The following is a 20,756-nucleotide window of genomic DNA, read 5'->3' on the forward strand; positions in this document are numbered from 1 at the left end:
TTATTACATTTATAATAAAACTTCATTAATCTGGACTTTATTAATTCCAAATTCTTATAGGAACTGGCAAAAGTAAGCAAATGGTATTTAACACATTATAGGGAGAATACTTAATCTAAGAATGGTTTTTCAAAACTCAAGAATTTTCTCTCAAAGCTATACAATACCAGTAGTTTTTATTTCATTCACTAAAGCAAAGCACATAGCCCCTTTCCTCAGTCACATTTTGTTAAGTAGCATCTGTCAAATACAAAATCAAGAAGCTTTCTGGCCACCGTTTTTATAAGAGAAGGTCTAGGAGTTGAGTGCCTTTTTGGGAAGCTTTTTTCTTTTTCTGGAAAATGAGGCTGAAAATAACTAAAAATAATGGATTCAGATACATGGTGACGATATCAGAGCAATGAAAATAAAGTCTTTTTTTACATGTTTTGACAATTCTGGGTGGGATAATAGAAGATAATCATCTTCAGGTATGTACTTTTTATTTTTTTAGACAACAAGTATCACAAAGATTACTCAGAAATGACCTTCATGTTTTGACAATTCTGGGTGGGATAATAGAAGATAATCATCTTCAGGTATATACCTTTGATTTTTTTAGATAACAAGTATCACAAAGATCACTCAGAAATGACCTTTTAAATCAATTTGCCCCAAAATACGTTGTTGAATATTTCAAATATAACTTTAGAAACACACTGTATTACTCATATCAAATACGCCAGTTTCCTATTTTTATCTGTATGGGGAGAAAAGAGTATTCTTCACTGTGGCTTTAATGGTTTTGACATGCCATATCTATAATCTGAACAAACAGACTTTTGCATTTCCTGAGATGAAAATGAACATAGCTTCCCCCTGCACTCTGCCTGTACTGCCCTCCTTGGGTAAGAGTACCTCAGTCCTAGGGTGGCAGGGTCCTCCCCAGAAGACTAGCACAAATCCCCATCCACACCACATCTCCCAACCGGGGAGTTTTTCAAGGCTTCAGTTCTAGTGAAGCAGCATCAGGTCTCATTTAACAAGCAGACCAGAGCACAGCTAGTTAAACTCACCACATTCTGGCAAAGGTCCAAACACTGCCCATAGCAGGCAAACAGAGCCTCTCCAGGCAAGCAGAGCCTCTCCAGATGACTGGCCTGAGGGACAGAGCAACCAAAACACAACAGCAGAGTGCACACAACAAACACCAGAGTCACTCACTTACTGAAGCACCAGGCCTGGACACCATATGACCTCTTCTTCACAAAGCCATTACTCTGAACAACAGGAAGGATAACAGGCCTTTCTAATGCACAGAGGAAGGCAGAGATTTGGACAAAAATGCCAAGATGGAGGAATTTATCCCAAATGAAACAATAAGATAAGGTCATGGCCAGATATCTAAGTGAAACAGATATAGGTAACATGCCTGATGAAGAATTTAGCAATGATTCTAAGGATAGTCACTGGGCTTGAGAAAAGAATGGAAGACTTAAGGGAGGCCATTACCACAGAGATACAAGAATTAAAGAAGAATCAGAGATGAAAAATGCCATAATTGATACTGGGAACCGACTGGATGCAAGAACTCAAGGATGGAAAAAGCAGAGGAAGGAGTAAGTGACACAGAAGAAAAAATTGAAAACAAGGAGGTTGAACAAAATGGACAGAAAGAAGAATTATGAAACATAAGAATAGACTTAGTGAACTCAGTGACTCCATCAAACATAATAACATTCCTAGTATAGGAGTCCCAGAAGAAGAGAGAACAAGAGACTGAAAATTTATTTGAGGAAATAGCTGAAAACTTCCCTCACCTGAGGAAGGAAAAAGACATCCAGACCCAGGAGGCACAGAGAACTCCTGTCAAAATCAACAAACACATTGCAGCAACTTCTTACTCAACACATCTCCCGAGGCAAGGGAAACAAAAGCAAAAATGAACTATTGGGATCTCATAGTGATAAAAAGCTTCTGCACAGCAAAGGAAATAATCAGTAAAACTAAAAGGCAACTGACAGAATGGGAGAAGATATTTGCAAACGGCATATCAGATAAAGAGTTAGTCCAAAATCTATAAAGAACTTATCAAACTCAGCACCCAAAAAACAAATAATCCAGTGAAGAAATGGACAAAAGACATGACTAGACACTTCTCCAAAGAAGACATCCAGATGGCCAACCGACACGTGAAAAAATGCTCAACATCACTCATCATCAGGGAAATACTAATCAAAACCACAATGAGATGTCACCTCATACCTGTCAGAATGGATAACATTAACAACTCAGGCAACAACAGATGTTGGCAAGGATGTAGAGAAAGAGGATCTCTTTTACACTGCTGGTGGGAATGCAAAATGATGCAGCCACTCTGGAAAACAGTATAGAGGTTCCTCAAAAAATTAAAAAATACCCTACGGTCCAGCAATTGCACTAGTAGGCATTTATCCATGGGATACAGGTGTGCTGTTTTGAAGGGACACATGCACCCCCATGTTTATAGCAGCACTATCAACAATAGCCAAAGTATGGAAAGAGCCCAAATGTCCAGCGATGGATGAATGGATAAAGAAGATGTGGTATATATATACAATGGAGTATTACTCAGCAATCAAAAAGAATGAAATCTTGCCATTTGCAACTACGTGGATGGAACCGGAGGGTATTATGCTAAGTGAAATTAGTCAGAGAAAGACAAATATCATATGTCTTCACTCATATGAGGACTTTAAGAGACAAAACAGATGAACATATGGGAAGGGAAACAAAAATAATATAAAAACAGGGAGAAGGACAAAACCTAAGAGATTCTTAAAGATAGAGAACAGAGGGTTGCTGGAGGGGTTGTAGGAGGGGGGATGGGCTAAATGGGTAAGGGGCATTAAGGAATCTATTCCTGAAATCATTGTTGCATCATATGCTAACATGGCTATAAATTTTTAAAATAATAAATAAATAAATACATAAATACATAAATACATAAATAAAATGTGAGGAGAAAAACAATAACAGGGACCAACAATGGTACAAACATGGATGAATCATCTGTCAACCTTTGCTGATTGACATTAGACTGGCTACAAATGTTGTTTTACAAGTTAAGGGCAAAGTAACCTCTAGGGTCATATATATGCTCATGCTTCTTTAGATTATTTGCCTTCTCCAGGTACATCTCTGAAGCTGTGCAAATGCATGTCACGAGAGCTTTAACAAGTTAGAGTCTAAATTCTGGAATTGCTAAAGGAAACTTTAACAATTCCAAAACGTCAAAACAAAAATTTGTAATTCTCCTCTATCTGACCACCCTTATAAACTTTTTAAAAATGCTTCCTACTCTGCTTCTATCACTATTGTTTTTTCCCTCTTTTTGTTTTTTTTTTCCTTACGGCACTTATTACCTGACAAGTAGATTTGCATATTGTCTGTCCCCCACCCCACTAGAATCTAAGTTTTTTGAGAATAGGGATATTTTATGTTCACTGCTGTACCCCCAACATATGGGGAGAAGGTATCAATAAATGAATGAATCTAATCAAACATCTATCTAAGGTGATTCAGTAAACATTTCTTAGGTGCATTAGTAAGTAAAGGGATAACTAAGGCTAAAAAGAAAGAAAGAGGCACATTAATTTACCACCTATAATAGGACTTTAATAAATGTTAGCCAACAATATCATCATTTTTATTATTACATGTCCATGATTTTAGATGACATACGACCTTGGAGACAATATCTTGGAGCTTTCTCTTGGCCATGGGACAAAATCCTGACTTTGACTCTCTCCCATCAAGACTATATACACATTCATTCTTTGTTTAGACAGGAAAGGAAAAAACCTGATGAAAAGGAACATGAAGGCAATCATAAGAAGATAGAAGCTTTATTAACAGCAGGATTCCTGATCATGAAGAAGCAAAAAGGTGGGGACTGATTAACCAATTTGTTTCAGAGAACATTTTGAGGTTTTACTTTCTTTCAATAAAACACACTATGTATCTGTCAGATGTGAAAAAAAATCAACAAAAGCAGGCCAATACCAAGACATATTGCAGTTAAATTTGCAAAATAGAGTGTTAAAGAAAAAATCTTAAAAAGCAGCAAGACAAAAGAAGTTCCTAACTTACAATGAAAGACCCATAAAGCTAGCTGCAGATCTCTCCATAGAAACCTGGCAAGCCAGAAGGGAGTAGCATGATATATTCAAAGTGCTGAATGGAAAAATTTGCTGCCAAGAATACACTATCCAGCAAGGCTATCATTCAGAATAGAAAAAGAGATAAAGAGTTTCCCAGACAAACAAAAACTAAAGGACTTTGTGACCACTAAACCAGCCCTGAAAGAAATATTAAAGGGGACTATTTGAGTGAAAAGGAGAGACCAAAAGTGACAAAGACAAGACAGGAACAGAGAAAACCCCAGAAACAACCATAATACAAGTAATAAAATGGCACTAAATGCATATCAACAATTCCGCTGAATGTAAATGGACTAAAGACTCTAATCAAAAGACACAGGGTGTCAGTGGTGCCTAGGTGGCTCAGTTAGTTAAGCTTCTGACTCTTGGTTTTGGATCAGGTCATGATCTCATGGTTTCTTGAGTTCAGGCCCCAAGCCAGACTCTGTGCTGGCAGCACACAGCCTGCCTGGGATTCTCTGTCTCCTCTCCCTCTGACCCTTCCCTACTCATACTGTCTTGGTCTCCCTCAAAAACAAATAAACTTAAAAAAAATATATATGGTGTCAGAATGGATAAAAAAAAAAAAAACAAACTAGACCCATCTATAAACCTCCTATAAGAGACTCATTTTAGACCTCAAGATACCTGCGGATTCAAAGTGAGGGGTAAACATTTATCATACAAATGGATATCAAAAGAAAGATGGAGCAGCAATATTTATTTCACACTAACTAGATTTTAAACCAAAGACTATAACAAGAGATGAAGGGTACTATATCATAAAAAAAGGGGACAATCCAACAAGAAGATCTAACAGTTGTAAATATTTATGCCCACAAAAGTGGAAGCACCCAAATATATAAAACAATAACAAATATCAAGGAGCATGTTGATAATAACACAATAATAGTAGCAGACTTCAACACCACACTTACATGAACGGACAGATCACCTAAGCAGAAAATCAACAAGGAAACAATGGCTTTGAATGACATACTGGACCAGATTCAAAATATTTCATCCTAGAGCAGCACAATACACATTCTTTTCAAGTGCACACGGATCATTCTCCAGAAGAGATCACATACTGGTCACGAATCAGGCCTCAACAATACAAAAAGACTGAGATCCTAACATGCAAATTTTATGATCACAACACCATGAAACTGGAAGAAGAAATTTGGAAACACCATAAATACACAGAAATTAAACAACATGCTATTAAAGAATGAATGGGTCCACAAGGAAATCAAAGAAAAAACAAAAATACATGACATCAAATGAATATAAAAACACAATGGTCCAAAGTCTTTGGGATGCAGTAAAGTGGTCGTTGGAGAGAAGTATATAGCAATACAGGGCTACATCAAAAAGCAAGAAAAATCTCAAACAACCTAAACTTACACCTAAAGGAACTAGAAAAAGAACAAGAAATGAAGCCAAAACCCAGCAAACTGATGTAGCCACTGTAGAAAACAATATGGAAGTTCCTCAAAAAGTTAAAAATAGAACTTCCCTATGATCCAGCAATTGCACTACTAGGTACTTATTCAGAGGATACAAAAATATTGATTTAAAGGGGCACATGCATCCCAATGTTTATAGCAGTGCTATCAACAGTAGCCAAGTTATGGAAAAAACCCAAATGTCCACTGACTGAAGGAGATAAAGAAGATATGGGATACTTACACATACACAATGGGATAATAGCCATAGAAAAGACTGAAATCTTGTCATTTGCAATGACATGGATGGAGCTACAGAGTATTATGCTTAAGTGAAATAAGTCCATCAGAAAAACAAATTCTATATGATTTCACTCTTATGTAGAATTTAACAGAGCAAATGAGCAAAGAGAGAGAGGCAAACCAAAAAATAGACTTTTAACTATAGAGAACAAACTGATGGTTACAGATGGGAGGTGGGGGGGGGGATGGGTGAAATAGATGATAGGGATTAAGGAGTGCACTTGTTGGGATGAACAATGGGTGATGTATTGAGGTGTTGAATCACTATATTATATACCTGAAACTATTTTTACACTGTATGTTAACTAACTGGAATTTAAATAAAAACTTGGAAAGACAGAAAAGAAAATGAGCACAGCTTTACCAGTTCCTGTAGTGCAATTTTCTCTAGCTCAATGAAGGACAACACCAGTTAAAATACGGTTGAATTTCCTGTTCAGATATCGTTTATTTCTAGGAATACTAGCTCTTCAGTATGGGTGTTTATGAGGAAATTCTCAAGCTTCTTTAGGTAGTACCTTGCATAAAATAGATGTATTAATTTAATAAATTCATAAAGAATATCATATTCAAATTTAAGCTATTTCTATTTTATTCAAACTTAAGCTACATGCTGCAAGTAACAGATGGATGAAAAATAGCATAGTGCTAGGACAATAAGTTGTTTTTTACATGTGTCACAAGAAAGGCAGGTCTTAAATTTCTTCTTAGAGACTGGCTTGCACTAGACTTTATGGAGCAGAGGAAGCTATCAAATAAACCTCCTGGTATCATTTTTAGGAGGTATTTTTAGAAAATCATTCAAAGTCAAAAGAAGCTAGGATGCATTGTCTGTGGACAGAGACCCTCAGTAGCTCACCTTGCATGCCTTGGTGTACCCAAGCCCCTCCCAACAACTGACCTCAGCAGTGTAAATATAGATGGTGTTGAAGTTGGCTGCCACCAAAGCCCTCAGCATGAACAGGAAGCCAATCAGGCCAGCACTAGGAAACAAGATGCCAGAGAAGTTAGGAAAGGCAGTATGGAGGGCCTTCCATGGCCCTGACAAGTGCTCACATTACATAACTGAGCATTACAGGTGTTAACACACGCCTACAGATAACCAAGTCCCAGGAGGTGCTGCTTCTCAACTGGCCTGATTGTGGGGTCCTCAAGTAAATGCCTGACTCCAACCTTTAACCCAACTTCCTGTCCCCCCCTCCCCAAAGGGGGAAATTCCAGCTTGCCCCTCAATCCCAGATTAGCACATCTTCTGCCACCACCCTCCAAAACCAATGCAGTTCGCAGAACGATACATACTATAATTGAGGACATTTAAGGATTGCAAATTAATAGTGAAATAAATTTTTATGCCACAGGTATATTACCTGTTTCCCTGAACTATCTTAATAATGGTCCGGGAAATTTGGTAAACAATTACAGTCCTGAGATTCCAGGAAGCTTTGCATAAAGATCCTAAGTATCCTGGTGGGTGCAATGATTGCACCAGCACTAGCACCTATACCCTGGAATAGCTGATAGAGGGCTGGGTCTGTGGAAGAGGGAAGTGGGGGTGGCATGGAACAGAAAGGCCATTCCAGTAAGACCAGCAGCCTATTCACTACTCTGCTCATGAAAGGTTCTTTCCCCCAATGAACACTATGGGTCAAGAAACTCCAACTTAAAGCCACTGCACAAAACTAGATTGTTCTGAAGCAACCAGAGAGAAAATACCTTGATGTGCAAATGTTGAGAAGAAGGAAGAATAAGGCTGTACATCCCATGGTGATAGAAAGACTCAGCCGTCTTCCCAGGAAATTAATGCCCAGGATATTGAAAGGATTCACTAGAAAGCAAATGACAATAACAACTTCTGAAATCTTGAAAGCAAGATGCATTTACCAACATTGGCAAGGATTCCTCACTGTCATTTAAGAAAGAGGCAACTTCATCCAAACCTCATGTGTGTTCCAGCCAAAACCCAGTAACATGATCTTCAAACTCAGGATTCCCCTTCAATATGTTTTTTCCTCATAGGTCCAAGAATGAAAAGCAATGGCATATATATAAAGGATATTTTATGCCCAAGATTCTTATTACAACATGTAGGTCAATCACTAATTGAAACCCTGCTAGATCTATATTTTAAATGGTTTATACTGTTTTTCATCAAATTCAAGGTTCTGTTGATTTTTAAGTACCATTATTTTATGTCTACTGAAACAAAAACAGTGCTGCAAATTGAAATCTAACATGCCACTGTAAGACACATCTCACTTTCAGAGATGTCAAAACATGGAGGAAAACACGCATCCTAGAATTGATATAATACAGTAATTCAAAGCTCTACTCCTCCAGACTTCTCCCTATACCAATCTGCACTGGAGACATGTCAGCAAGATGTGGGGACTTGTTCATCTCTACCAGGCAGGAGTCACAGAGAGGGACCCAATACACAGAGGTAGACACTTACGAGCAATTTCCCCAATGGTGCTGATAATCATGGTCTGGTAGTCAGAGGGGGCAAACATGTGGCAGTGGCAGGGACTCTGGCTCCCTTCTGTGTCCCCCACAGTCACCACCACCTCAGACTCAGACCGCGAGCCACAGACCAAGTCCCGCTCCAGCAGCTCGGCACTGGCCAGAATGACTCCATAGTAGGCGAAAGAAATTCCCAGCCTGGAAGTGAGAGAAGCCAGTCATTAGAATGGCTGCCACCAGCCTGAAGGAGGGGCAGTGCCACCAGAAGTAGAGAGAAGGGGATAGAAGCCCCCCACCCCCGCCCTCTTCTAGCAGTCAGGACAGGAGGCACTGGGTGGTGTGCAGGCACTGGGAGGCACTGGGTGGTGTGCAGGGGAACTGGAGTGGGAAATGGATTTGCAAACACAGCCTAGAACCAGATCCCGGAGGACCCCACAGTCAGTGAGGGAGTTTGAAGCACAAAACTGCTTGTTTAAAACAACATACATTTATTCTATCAGTTCTGTAAGCCAGAAGTTGTATGGGTCTGACTGATTTCTCTGCTCAGAGCCTCATGAGACAGAAATCAAAGTGTAGGCAGGGCTGCATTCCTTTCTAGGTGTGGGGGGAAGAATCTAGGCAGAATTTTCTCCATGGGGCTGGAAAACTCCTCTCCATTCGCTTGCTGCTATTTGTTTTTATTCTTTTTAAATGTTTATTTTTGAGACAGAGAGAGAGAGAGAGAGAGAGAGAGAGAGAATGAACGGGGAAGGGGTAGAGAGAGAGAGGGAGACACAGAATCCAAAGCAGGCTCCATGCTCTGAGCTGTCAGCACAGAAACCCACGTGGGGCTCAAACTGATGAACTGTGAGATCATGACCTGAGCTGAAGTTGGACACTTAACTGACTGAGCCACCCAGGTGCCCCTCCTGTGCTGCTATTGACCAGTTGCTCTCAGCTTCTGCAGGCTTCCTTCATTGCTTGTCTTCAGTCAGTGAGTGTGGACCCAATCCTTCTCAGGCCCTGGAATCACCCACCTCACCTCTTGCTTTCTTCTCTGCTCCATCTTTGATTCCAACTGGAAAAATCACTCTATTCTTAAAAACCCAAGTGATTGGAGTCTTCCATTTTGATGTCATACTCTACATACTTTGTTTCATTTTGTTTTTGTTTCATTCTCCTTAAGAATAGGTAGGGTGTTCCAGAAAATTTCAAAACAATTCCTTTTCTTAGAATTACAAAGCAGGAATTTGTGATTTTTAAAGCATCTTATTGGGGGAGGGGGCAGGGCCAAGATGGCGGAGCAGCATGGAAGTTCTCTGCTTCTCTTGTCCCTGAAATGCAACTAGATCAGCAACAAACCATTTTGCACACCTAGAAAATTGATCTGAGGATTAACACAACAATCTGCATAACTTGGGCCACAGAATTTGGCAGATACACAGTGCAGAGAGGTGAACTGGGGGAAGAAAGAAGCCATGGAGGGTTGGAAGCTGTATTAGTTTGTGGAGAGAGTACAGAGATGTGGGGAGGTATAGGAAAAGCACTCCCCCCAAAAAGCAGATGGAGAGAAAAAGAAAGAGTAGAAACACCCAGAAGGGTCTGAACAAGAAAGGGATAAAGGAAAAAGGAGAGGGTTTCAATACCATTAGGACTCTATAAATAGGGCAGAGCAGCACTGGAAAGTCCTCAGCCCAATACGTGGCGGTGCTCTGATGGGAAGGGCAAATCCCCAGGAACTGGTAGCAAGGTCCAAAGGGTCCTTGGGCACACAGGGAGAGGCAGTTCCCCTGCTGAGAGGACATTTGGTAGAGGCTGTGCGGCCTCCCCACGGGAAAAGGTCCTAGTGGACCCTGGAGAACAGCCACTTTTGCTGGTGTTGGAATAAGGATAACAGAATGTGGTGAAACCTGGTGCCAGTTGTGTGCTGTGATTTGCCATAGTCCCTGAACCACTGATGCTACACAATCATGCAAACTTTCTCTGGGGCAGAAAAGTCTCTGGGTCTCTGGGTCTCTGCAGTGTTGCGGTTGCACAAGTATTCGCAGAGTCAGGCTGGCACCTGGCCGTTGCTCAGCAAGACCCTCCCCCAGAGGGTCAGGGCGGGCCCAAACTGCAGGGCCCTCAAAAGTGAGAGGTTTGGAAACAAAGCCCCATCTGAGGTAAAATTTAGGAAACAGTGCCACCTGGCAGGCTGACAGCTTGGTCGCGGACAGTGGAGAAGCAGGAAGTGGATGGAAGCTGGAGATAAAGGAGGGATGCCTGATGGCTGGTTGAGTAGGGCAGAGTTCTGATGCTACAGACTGGGTCACTGTGTGATGCCATTTTCACCTCTCCTACACCTGTGCATACATGTACACACACACACCACACCAATCCACCGCAATAAGCTAAGCAGTGCCACCTAGTGGAGTACAGAGCTCTTACATCAAGCCCTGTTCAAATGCAGCAACCAAGCCCTAGAGGATGACCACAAGTCTCTTCACCTGCTTAGTTTACAGACTATAAAGTGCTTCTAGTAGAAACTGGATGTAATTTCATTCAGATTTCATTCTGTTCACTGATCTATCTATTCATTGTTTTTCTCTTTTCTTATTCTTGGATACAGAAAGAGAAAAAATATTTTTATTTTCTGTTTTTATAAAAAATTTTTTACTTTTTTTACATTTTTTGGTAATTTTTAATTCTATTTTACTTTCTCCATTTCATTTTATTCTATTTTATTCTATACATTTTTTTAAAGTTTAAAATTTTTTCTTTTTCTTTCTTTTTTGTTCTTTCCCCTTTTTCTTTATTCTATCAAGCTTCTTTCAACTCCAGACCAACTCCACACCTAGGATCTAGCTTCCTTTATTTGATTTTTTGTGTTGTTTTTAATTTTTTAATTTTAATTTTAATTTTATTAATTCTTTTTTTCCTCCAAAATAATGAAAAGAAGGAATTCACCCCAAAAGAAAGAACAGGAAGAAATAACAGCCAGGGATTTAATCAACACATATATATATCTAAGATGTCTGAACTAGAATTTAGAACCACAATAATAAGAATACTAGCTGGGGTTGAAAAAAAAAAGCATAGAATCCCTTTCTGCAGAGATAAAAGAGGTAAAATCTAGTCAGGACGAAAAATGCTATAACTGAGATGCAATCTCGAATGTATGCCATAGTAGCAAGGATGGATGAAGCAGAGCAGTGAATCAGTGATACAAAACAAAATTATGCAGAATAATGAAGCAGAAAAAAAGAGGGAAACTAAGGCAAAAGGGCATGATATAAGAATTAGAGAACTCAGTAACTCATTAAAAAGGAATAACCAAATCATAGGAGTCCCAGAAGGTGAAGAGAGAGAAAAAGGGGTAGAAGATTTATGTGAGCAAATCATAGTGGAAAACTTTCCTAAACTGAGGAAAGGCACAGACATCAAAATCCAGGATGCACAGAGAACTCCCATTAGATTCAACAAAAACTGACCACCAACAAGGCATATTACAGTCAAATTCACAAAATATTCAGGCAAGGAAAGAATCATGAAAGCAGTAAGGGGGAAAAAAGTCAACCTATCAGGAAGACAGATCAGATTCACAGCAGACCTATCCACAGAAACTTGGCAGGCCAGAAAGGAGTGGCAGGATATATTAAATGTGCTGAATCAAAAAATATGCAGCCAAGAATTATTTATCCAGCAAGGCTGTCATTCAAAATAGAGACATAATTTCCCACATAAATAAAAACTAAAGGAGTCCATGACCACTACACCAGTCTTCCAAGACATTTTAAGAACTCTTTGAGAGGAGAAAAGATGAAGTGAAACAAAAAAGACCAAAAGCAACAAAGACTAGAAAGGACCAGAGAACATGACCAGAAACTCCAACTCTACAGTCAACACAATGGCAATAAATTCATATCTTTCAGTACTCATTCTAAATGTCAATGGACTAAATGCTCCAATCAAAAGACATAAGGTAACAGAATCAATAAGAAAACAAGATCCATCTATATCTTGTTTACAAGAGACCCGTTTTAGACCTAAAGACGCCTTCATACTGAAAGTAAGGGTATGGAGAAATATCTATTATGCTAATGGTCACCAAAAGAAAGCCAGAGTAGCCATACTTATATCAGACAATTTATATTTTAAAATAAAGACTGTAACAAGAGACGAAGGACACTATTTCATAATTAAGGGGTCTATCCACCAAGAAGATCTAAAAATTGTAAATATTTATGCCCCCAATGTGAAACACCCAAAAACAGAAATCAATTATTTACAAATATAAAGAATTGGCAACAATACCATAATAGTAGGGGACTTCAACTCGCCACTTACAGCAATGGACAGATCATCTAAGCAGAAAATCAACAAGAAACAATGGCTTTGAATGACACACTGGACCAGGTGGTCTTAACAGATATATTCAGAACATTTCATCCTAAAGCAGCTGAATATACATTCTTCTCAAGTGCACATGGAACATTCTCCAGAATAGATCACATACTGGGACACAAATCAGCCCTCAATAAGTACAAAAAGATTGAGATCACACTGTACATATTTTCAGACCACAATGCTATGAAACTCAAAATCAACCACAAGAAAAAATTTGGAAAGACAACAAATACTTGGAGATTAGAGAACATCCTACTAAAGAATGAATGGTCTAACCAAGAAGTTAAATAGGAAATTAAAAAGCACATGGAAGCCAATGAAAATGATACTACTACAGTCAAAAACCTCTGGGACACAGCAAAGGCGGTCATAAGAGGGAAGTATATAGCAATCCTGGCCTTCCTAAGGAAGAAAGGTCTCGGATGCCCAACCTAATCTTATACCTTAAAAACTGGCAAAAGAACAGCAAATAAAACCCAAAACCAGAGGAGACAGGGAATAATAAAGAATAGCAAGGAAATCAATGCTATGGAAACCAAAAAACAAGTAGAACAGATCAATGAAACTAGGAGCTGGTTCTTTGAAAGAATTAACAAAATTGATAAATCCCTAGCCAGTGTGATCAAAAAGAAAAAGGAAAGGACCCAAATAAATAAAATCAAGAATGAAAGAGGAAAGCTCACAATCAACACTACAGAAATACAAACAATAATAAGAGAATATCATGAGCAACTATATGCCAATAAACTAGGCAACCTGGAAAAAATGCACAAATATCTAGAAACATATAAACTACCAAAACTGAAATAGGAAGAAATAGAAAATTTGAACAGACCCATAACCACTAAAGAAACTGAATTAGTAATTCAAAATCTCCCAAAAAACAAGAGTCTGGAGCTGGATGGCCTTCCAGGGGAATTCTATCAAATATTTAAAGAAGAGTTAACACCTATTCTTTTCAAGTTGTTCCCAAAAATAGAAATGGAAGGAAAACTTCCAAACTCATTCTATGAGGCCAGCATTACCTTGATTCCAAAACCAGACAAAGACCCCACTATAGAGAACTACAGACCAATTTCTCTGATGAACATGGATGCAAAAATCCTCAACAAGATACTAGCCAACCGGATCCAACAATACATTAAAAGCATTATTCACTATTGTAAGTGGGATTTATACCTGGGAGGCAGAGCTGGTTCACTATCCACAAATCAATCAACGTGATACATCACATTAATAAAAGGGCCAGAACCACATGATCCTCTCAATAGATGCAGAGAAAGCATTTGACAAAATACAGCATCCTTTCTTGATTAAAAGCCCTCAAGAAAGTAGGGATATAAGGAACATTCCTCAAGATAATAAAAGTCATATACGAAAGATCCACTGCTAATATCATCCTCAATGGGGAAAAACTGAGAGCTTTTCCACTATGGTCAGGATCACGACAGGGATGTCTACTCTCACCACTGTTATTCAACATAGTATTGGAAGTCTTAGCCTCAGCAATCAGACAACACAAAGGAATAAAAGGCATCCAAATCAGCCAAGGAGGATGTCAAACTTTTAGTCTTTGCAGACAACATGATGCTCTATATGGAAAACAAAAGATTCCACAATAAAACTGCTAGAACTGATCTATGAATTCAGCAAAGTTGAAGGATATAAAAATCAATGCACAGAAATCAGTTGCATTTCTATGCACCCATAATGTAGAAGAAAGGGAAATCAAGGAATCGATCCCATTTACAATTGCACCAAAACCAATAAAATACCTAGGAACAAACCTAACCAAAGAGGTGAAAAATCTATACACTGACAACTATAGAAAGCTTATGAAAGAAATTGAAGAAGACACACACAAAAATGGAAAACATTCCGTGCTCATGGATTAGAAGAACAAATGTTGTTAAAATGTCGATACTACCCAAAGCAATCTACATATTCAATGCAATCCTATCAAAATAACACCATCATCTTTCACAGAACTAGAACAAACAAGTCCAAAATTTGCATAGAACCAGAAAAGATCCCAAATAGCCAAAGCAATCCTGAAAAAGAAAACTGAAACTGGAGGCATCACAATTCCAGACTTTAAGATGTATTAGAAAGCTGTAATCATCAAGGCAGTATGGTACTGGAACAAAAACAGACACTCAGACCAATGGAACAGAATAGAGAACCCAGAAATGGACCCACAAACATATGGCCAACTAATCTTTGACAAAGCAGGAAAGAATATCCAACGGAATAAAGACAGTCTCTTCAGCAAATGAGGCTGGGAAAACTGGACAGTGACATGCAGAAGATTGAACCTGAACCACTTGTTTACACCATACACAAAAATAAACTCAAAACAGATGAAAGACCTAACTGTAAGACGGGAAGCCATCAATATCCTAGAGGAGAAAGCAGGCCTCAGCCGCAGCAATTTTGACCTTAGCCGCAGCAACTTCTTACTCAACATGTCTCCAGAGGCAAGGGAAACAAAAGCAAAAATAAGCTATAGAGACTTCATCAAGATAAAAAGCTCTGTACAGTGAAGGAAACAATCAGTAAAACTAAAAGGCAACTGACAGACTAGGAGAAGATATTTGCAAATGGTATATTAGATAAAGGGTTAGTATCCAAAATCTATAAAGAGCTTATCAAACTCAACACCCAAAATACAAACAATCCAGTGAAGAAATAGGCAAAAGACATCAATAGACATTTTCCAAAGAAGACATCCAGATGGCAAACAGACACGTGAAAAAATGCTCAACATCACTCATTATCAGGGAAATAAAATAAAAACCACAATGAGATACCACCTCACACCTGTCAGAATGGCTAAAATTAACAACTCAGGCAGCGAGAGATATTGGTGAAGATGCAGAAAAATAGGAACCCTTTTACACTGCTGGTGGGAATGCAAACTGGTACAGCCACTCTGGAAAACAGTATGGAGGTTCCTCAAAAAATTAAAAATAGAACTACCCTGTGACCCAGGAATTGCACTGCTGGGTATTTATCCAAATGATACAGGTGTGCTGTTTCAAAGGGGCACACGCACCCTAATGTTTATAGCAGTGCTATCAACAATAGCTAAAGTATGGAAAGAGCCCAAATGTTCATCAACGGATGAATAAAGATGTCATACACACACACACACACACACACACACACACACACACACTGGAATATTACTCAGCAATCAAAAAGAATGAAATCTTGCCATTTGCCATTTGCAACAACATGGATTGAACTAGAGGGTATTGTGCTAAGCGAAATTAGTCAGAGAAAAGACATGTATCATATGACTTCACTTATATGTGCAATTTAAGATATAAAACAGATGAACATAAGGAAAGCAAAAATAATACAATGGAGGGGGACAAAACATAAGAGACTCTTAACTAGAGAGAACACACTGAGGGTTGCTAGAGGGGTTGGGGGTCAAGGGGTGGGCTAAATGGGTAAGGGGCATTAAGGAAGACACTTGTTGGGATGAGCACTGGGTGTTATATGTAGGGGATGAATCACTGGATTCTAGTCCTGAAATCATTATTCCACTAAATGCTAACTAACTTGGATATAAATTTTAAAAATAAATAAATAAATAAAACTCAAGTGATTGGATTGGGCTCACTTGCTTAATCCAGGATACTCTCCCTATTTTAAGGCCCATAACCTTATTTACATCTATGCAGTCCTTTCACATGAGCACCCAAATTAGTGTGTGATTAAATCAATGGAAGCTGGTAATCTTGGGGTTCATCTTTATTTTATTTTTTTTTTCAACGTTTATTTATTTTTGGGACAGAGAGAGACAGAGCATGAACGGGGGAGGGGCAGAGAGAGAGGGAGACACAGAATCGGAAACAGGCTCCAGGCTCTGAGCCATCAGCCCAGAGCCCCATGCGGGGCTCGAACTCACAGACCACGAGATCGTGACCTGGCTGAAGTCGGACGCCTAACCGACTGCGCCACCCAGGCGCCCCTTGGGGTTCATCTTTAGAATCCTGCCTATCCCCAAGTGTCTTTAGCAGGCCATGAGAGGAGAACAGAAGGGTTTTGCTTTTGCTTTATGTTTTCTTCCTGTCTTTATTCTGTCTATTCTTTAATTAATATTTTTGTTGAGATATAGAGTTATATAAAAGTTCATGTATCAAAGTCAGGAAAAGGAATAGTATCAGCCTCTCAGAAACTCCCCTTTTGCTCCTCTCAGTTTTACAGAAATTGTTGCAAAAGTCAGCTGTAAAAGACACATATAGGGAAAACCAGGGGAAATCACAAATGTTCTGGGTATTGGCTGATCTTAATCAGATGACTGTTCATCTCTGTCATCGGTTGATTGTAGAATTGGAGTCATCTAAGAAAAGGCCCTCAAGTAATTGAGAGTCTTAAAGTATCTGGGGTTGAAATGTCATGAAGCCTGGGCTTTCTTGAAAATATGTCAGCACAGGAAAACAGCTGAAGCAATAATGAGTGACTATCAATGACTGTCAGATCTGGGTGACGGGTCAGTTTCAGGTCATCACAGTATCCTGTACTTTTGTGTGAATTTGAAAATTTTCATAATGAAATATAAAAAAACACCCCACAAGTAATTATAATACTCTCCCTTGTTATTCAAGTAGCTTGAGTTCAATTTCCAAATATTAAGAATATTTTAAAACTTAACATCTTAGGAGGTGACATACGAACCTATTAATAATTATTACATCCGGGAAAAGCAGATAGACAGACAACCACTTTTCTGGATTGAAACACTATAGATTAGTTTTGTCTGCTTTCTCTATTTATATAAATGGAATTGCATAATACATACCTGTGTGTCTGGCTTCTTTTGCTCGTTATGACATTTGTAAGATTCAGCGATGCTGAATGGAGATAACTAGTTATCTCCTTTCCATTCCTGTATAGCTTTCCAGTTTATGAATGTAACACTATTTATCCATTATACTGTTAATGGAATTGTGAGCTGTTTAGAGTTTGGGGCTGTGGCAAATAAAATAATTCTATGGACATTCATGTAAAAATATATTGTGGTAAACATATGTATGCATTTCCGCTAGGTGGAAACATATGCGTGGACTTACCGAGCTGTAGGCTGTGCTTATTTTCAACTGTGATAAATACCTCTAGACGGTTGCCCAAAGTGGTTTTAACTTGAACTTCAGTCAACAGCGTGTGACTCCACTTACTTTATATTCTTCCTAACACTTGGTGTAGTCAATCTGTTCAATTTTAGCCATTCCAGTGGATATGTAACAGTGTCATTGGTTTTAATTTGCATTTCCCTGGTGACTTTCAGGTTGAGCATATTTTCATATGTTTATTTAATACAATTTTGGTCAAATGCCTATTCAAGTCTCTTGTTGAGATAGAGGGTAACATTTCTCTACTGCGTTGTGTATCTTTTTCTTGTCCAGTTTTGTAATTTTTGAGATATTTATAATACGTATATGGATTTATTTGGTACATATTTTAGAAATTTTTTCACCCAGTTGGTGACCTACTTTTCAGATTGTTCATATCTCACAGCACAGAGCTCCTAATTTAATGTAGTAGCACTTTTTGTATCTTGTTTAGAAAATCTTTCTGGACCCAAGGTTATGGCTACAGAGATGTGAAGTACAAAGAAAGCTGCCATAGACTATTCCATCGAATTTGATTATTGGTGACTCCACAGGATCCCTTTCCATCATGTGGTGAGGAAAAAACCCAGACTACAAAAGTTTAGAACGTGAGCTCATATGAAAAATAAAACACTGGTCATGGACAATTTCTTTCTCCTTTAAAAAAAATTGGTTCATTTACTTATTGGTTTGTTGGTGGTGGTGGAAAGATAAGACATTGCTGGAGTCAGCCTGTGGTTTTTCTGTCCAGTGGCACAGAGTGGATTTACTTAAGTCAGCTTTGTGTTTATTGAGAAGTCATTTTGAAATAATTACACTCTTACCATATGACCCAGATCTGTAATGTGGTCCGTAAATATTTAGCATCCAATAGGTCTGCAAATCTTCCTCTTTTTTCCTGGGGTAGTGAAAAGGGACAGGGAGATTAGATTTAGTGGCTTAAGGACTGGCAAAGCTTTCTCTAGTATTTTGGAGAACAGAAAATAAGAACAGCTTGGGAATGTGGTGGGGCGAGAGAACCACTCAACTCCCAGGAGTGCACCTCACCAGGCCCACAGATCATTGCTTCTGCACGTTCATCTCAGCCAGTCAGTCTTTGCATGCTTTTTTTAAGTTCTTTTTGAACTTCTACAAATGTTTATTTATTTTTGAGAGAGAGAGAGAGCAACAGAGCGCAGTGGGGGAGGGGTAGAGAGAGAGGGAGACACAGAATCCAAAGCAGGCTCCACACTCTAAGCTGTCAGCACAGAGCCCGCTGTGGGGCTCAAACTCATGGATGGTGAGATCGTGACCCAAGCTGAAGTCAGACACTTAATGAACTGAGCCACCCAGGCACCTCTGCGTGCTTTTTATTATCACCGACAAGGACCAACCCATTGATTTGAAGACTCTAACCCTTTTACTCTTCCTCTTCTCACCAGTGCTGGTGAATGGTGGAGCTGAGCATGGAAAATAGGATACATGAAAAGTATAATTGTAAAGCTGATTGGAGATGCTTTTTTTATATGTTTGTTTATTTTGAGAGAAAGGAGAGCGAGCAGGAGAGGGGCAGAGAGAGAGAGAGAGAAAGAGAGAATCCCAAGCAGGCTCCATGCTGTCAGTGCAGAGCCCTACATGGGTCTTGAACTCATGAAACTGTGAGATCATGACCTGAGCAGAAACCAAGAGTCAAACGCTAAACCCGCTGAGCCACTCAGGCACCCCTGGTGGAAGATTCTTTTAAACTTCATAGTGAAATGAAAAATAGTATTATTTTTCATAGCAAGAGAATTGTGTAAGGAAAAACTGGCATACATGTGGAAAAAGGATAGAATGTCTGATTTCTTTTTGTGTCTTTAGGGTGATTCGCAGAAGTCTTATCCATAGTCAGTGCTAATTAAATATTTTGAATAAAAATAAACAAAGATGGGTTATATATGATTGGGCAGTGGTGGATTGTTATTTAAAGCTAGGAGAGTGTTATGCTAAGTGAAATAAGTCATACAGAGAAAGACAGATACCATATGTTTTCACTCCTATGTGGATCCTGAGAAACTTAACAGAAACCCATGGGGAAGGGAAGGGAAAGAAAAGTTAGAGAGGGAGGGAGCCAAATCATAAGAGACTCTTAAAAACTGAGAACAAACTGAGGGTTGATGGGAGGTGGGAGGGAGGGGAAGGTGGGTGATGGGTATTGAGGAGGGTGACTGTTGGGATGAGCACTGGGTGTTGTATGGAAACCAATTTGACAAGAAATTTCATATTTAAAAAATTAAATAAATAAAGCTAGGAATGCTTCAAAGGGTGCTCTGTTGAAAACCAACTATTCTTTTCTCACGAATAGACCTGAAATTACAGGTCCCCTCTGGCGAGACCAGCAGTAAACCAGGCATCCTGGATTTTGTTGTCACAGAAAGTTCCAGTTTGAAGGAGCTTGCTCCGGGAACTTTTTAAAAAAGTAACCTCCATGCCCACCATGGGGTTCCAGCTTACAACCCCTAGATCAAGAGCCAGCCAGGGACACTGCTGTTCCAGTGACTTTTAGGCTCAGCTCCTAGAGGTCACTGTGGAAACAGGGGAGCAACTGACAGTCCTCTTTCATCTGCTTTACATGCTGGGGCTCTGGCTACTTATCACTGGAAAACCTCTGAACTAGTCCTAGCCTTCCATTTTTCCAATACAGAAAATGTGGCCCAGAAAGGGTAAGTGACTTGCCCCGGGTCACAGAGCTGGTGGGCAGCAGAGCCAGCCTGCTATCCAGGTCTTCTAAGTACTAGTCCTGACTCTTGCCCATCCACCTTTCTGACACGCCCCCTTGAGTTTATGTGTGACTATGGTCCCCTCAACTTCCCGAGTGTAACCGGAGATTCAGAATGCTGAGTCTGCAATGAATCATAATGAATTATAAGTTGCATTCA

General features: G+C 39.2%; 1 protein-coding gene across 1 annotated transcript in view; it reads right to left on the minus strand.

Annotated features, from left to right (window-relative positions):
- The window catches only part of SVOPL (SVOP like), a 67,608-nt gene that overhangs the window by 15,733 nt on the left and 31,119 nt on the right, over positions 1-20,756 (minus strand). The window contains exons 9-12 of the mRNA XM_032592460.1: positions 18,684-18,757; positions 8,364-8,569; positions 7,625-7,736; positions 6,813-6,894 (exon numbers count right to left, since the gene is read on the minus strand). Of these exons, the coding sequence (XP_032448351.1) occupies positions 6,813-6,894; positions 7,625-7,736; positions 8,364-8,569; positions 18,684-18,757 (474 nt within the window). The remainder of the gene's footprint in view (positions 1-6,812; positions 6,895-7,624; positions 7,737-8,363; positions 8,570-18,683; positions 18,758-20,756) is intronic.

This window comes from Lynx canadensis, chromosome A2 (genome assembly GCF_007474595.2).
Source record: "Lynx canadensis isolate LIC74 chromosome A2, mLynCan4.pri.v2, whole genome shotgun sequence".
NCBI classification, from domain to species: domain Eukaryota; kingdom Metazoa; phylum Chordata; class Mammalia; order Carnivora; family Felidae; genus Lynx; species Lynx canadensis.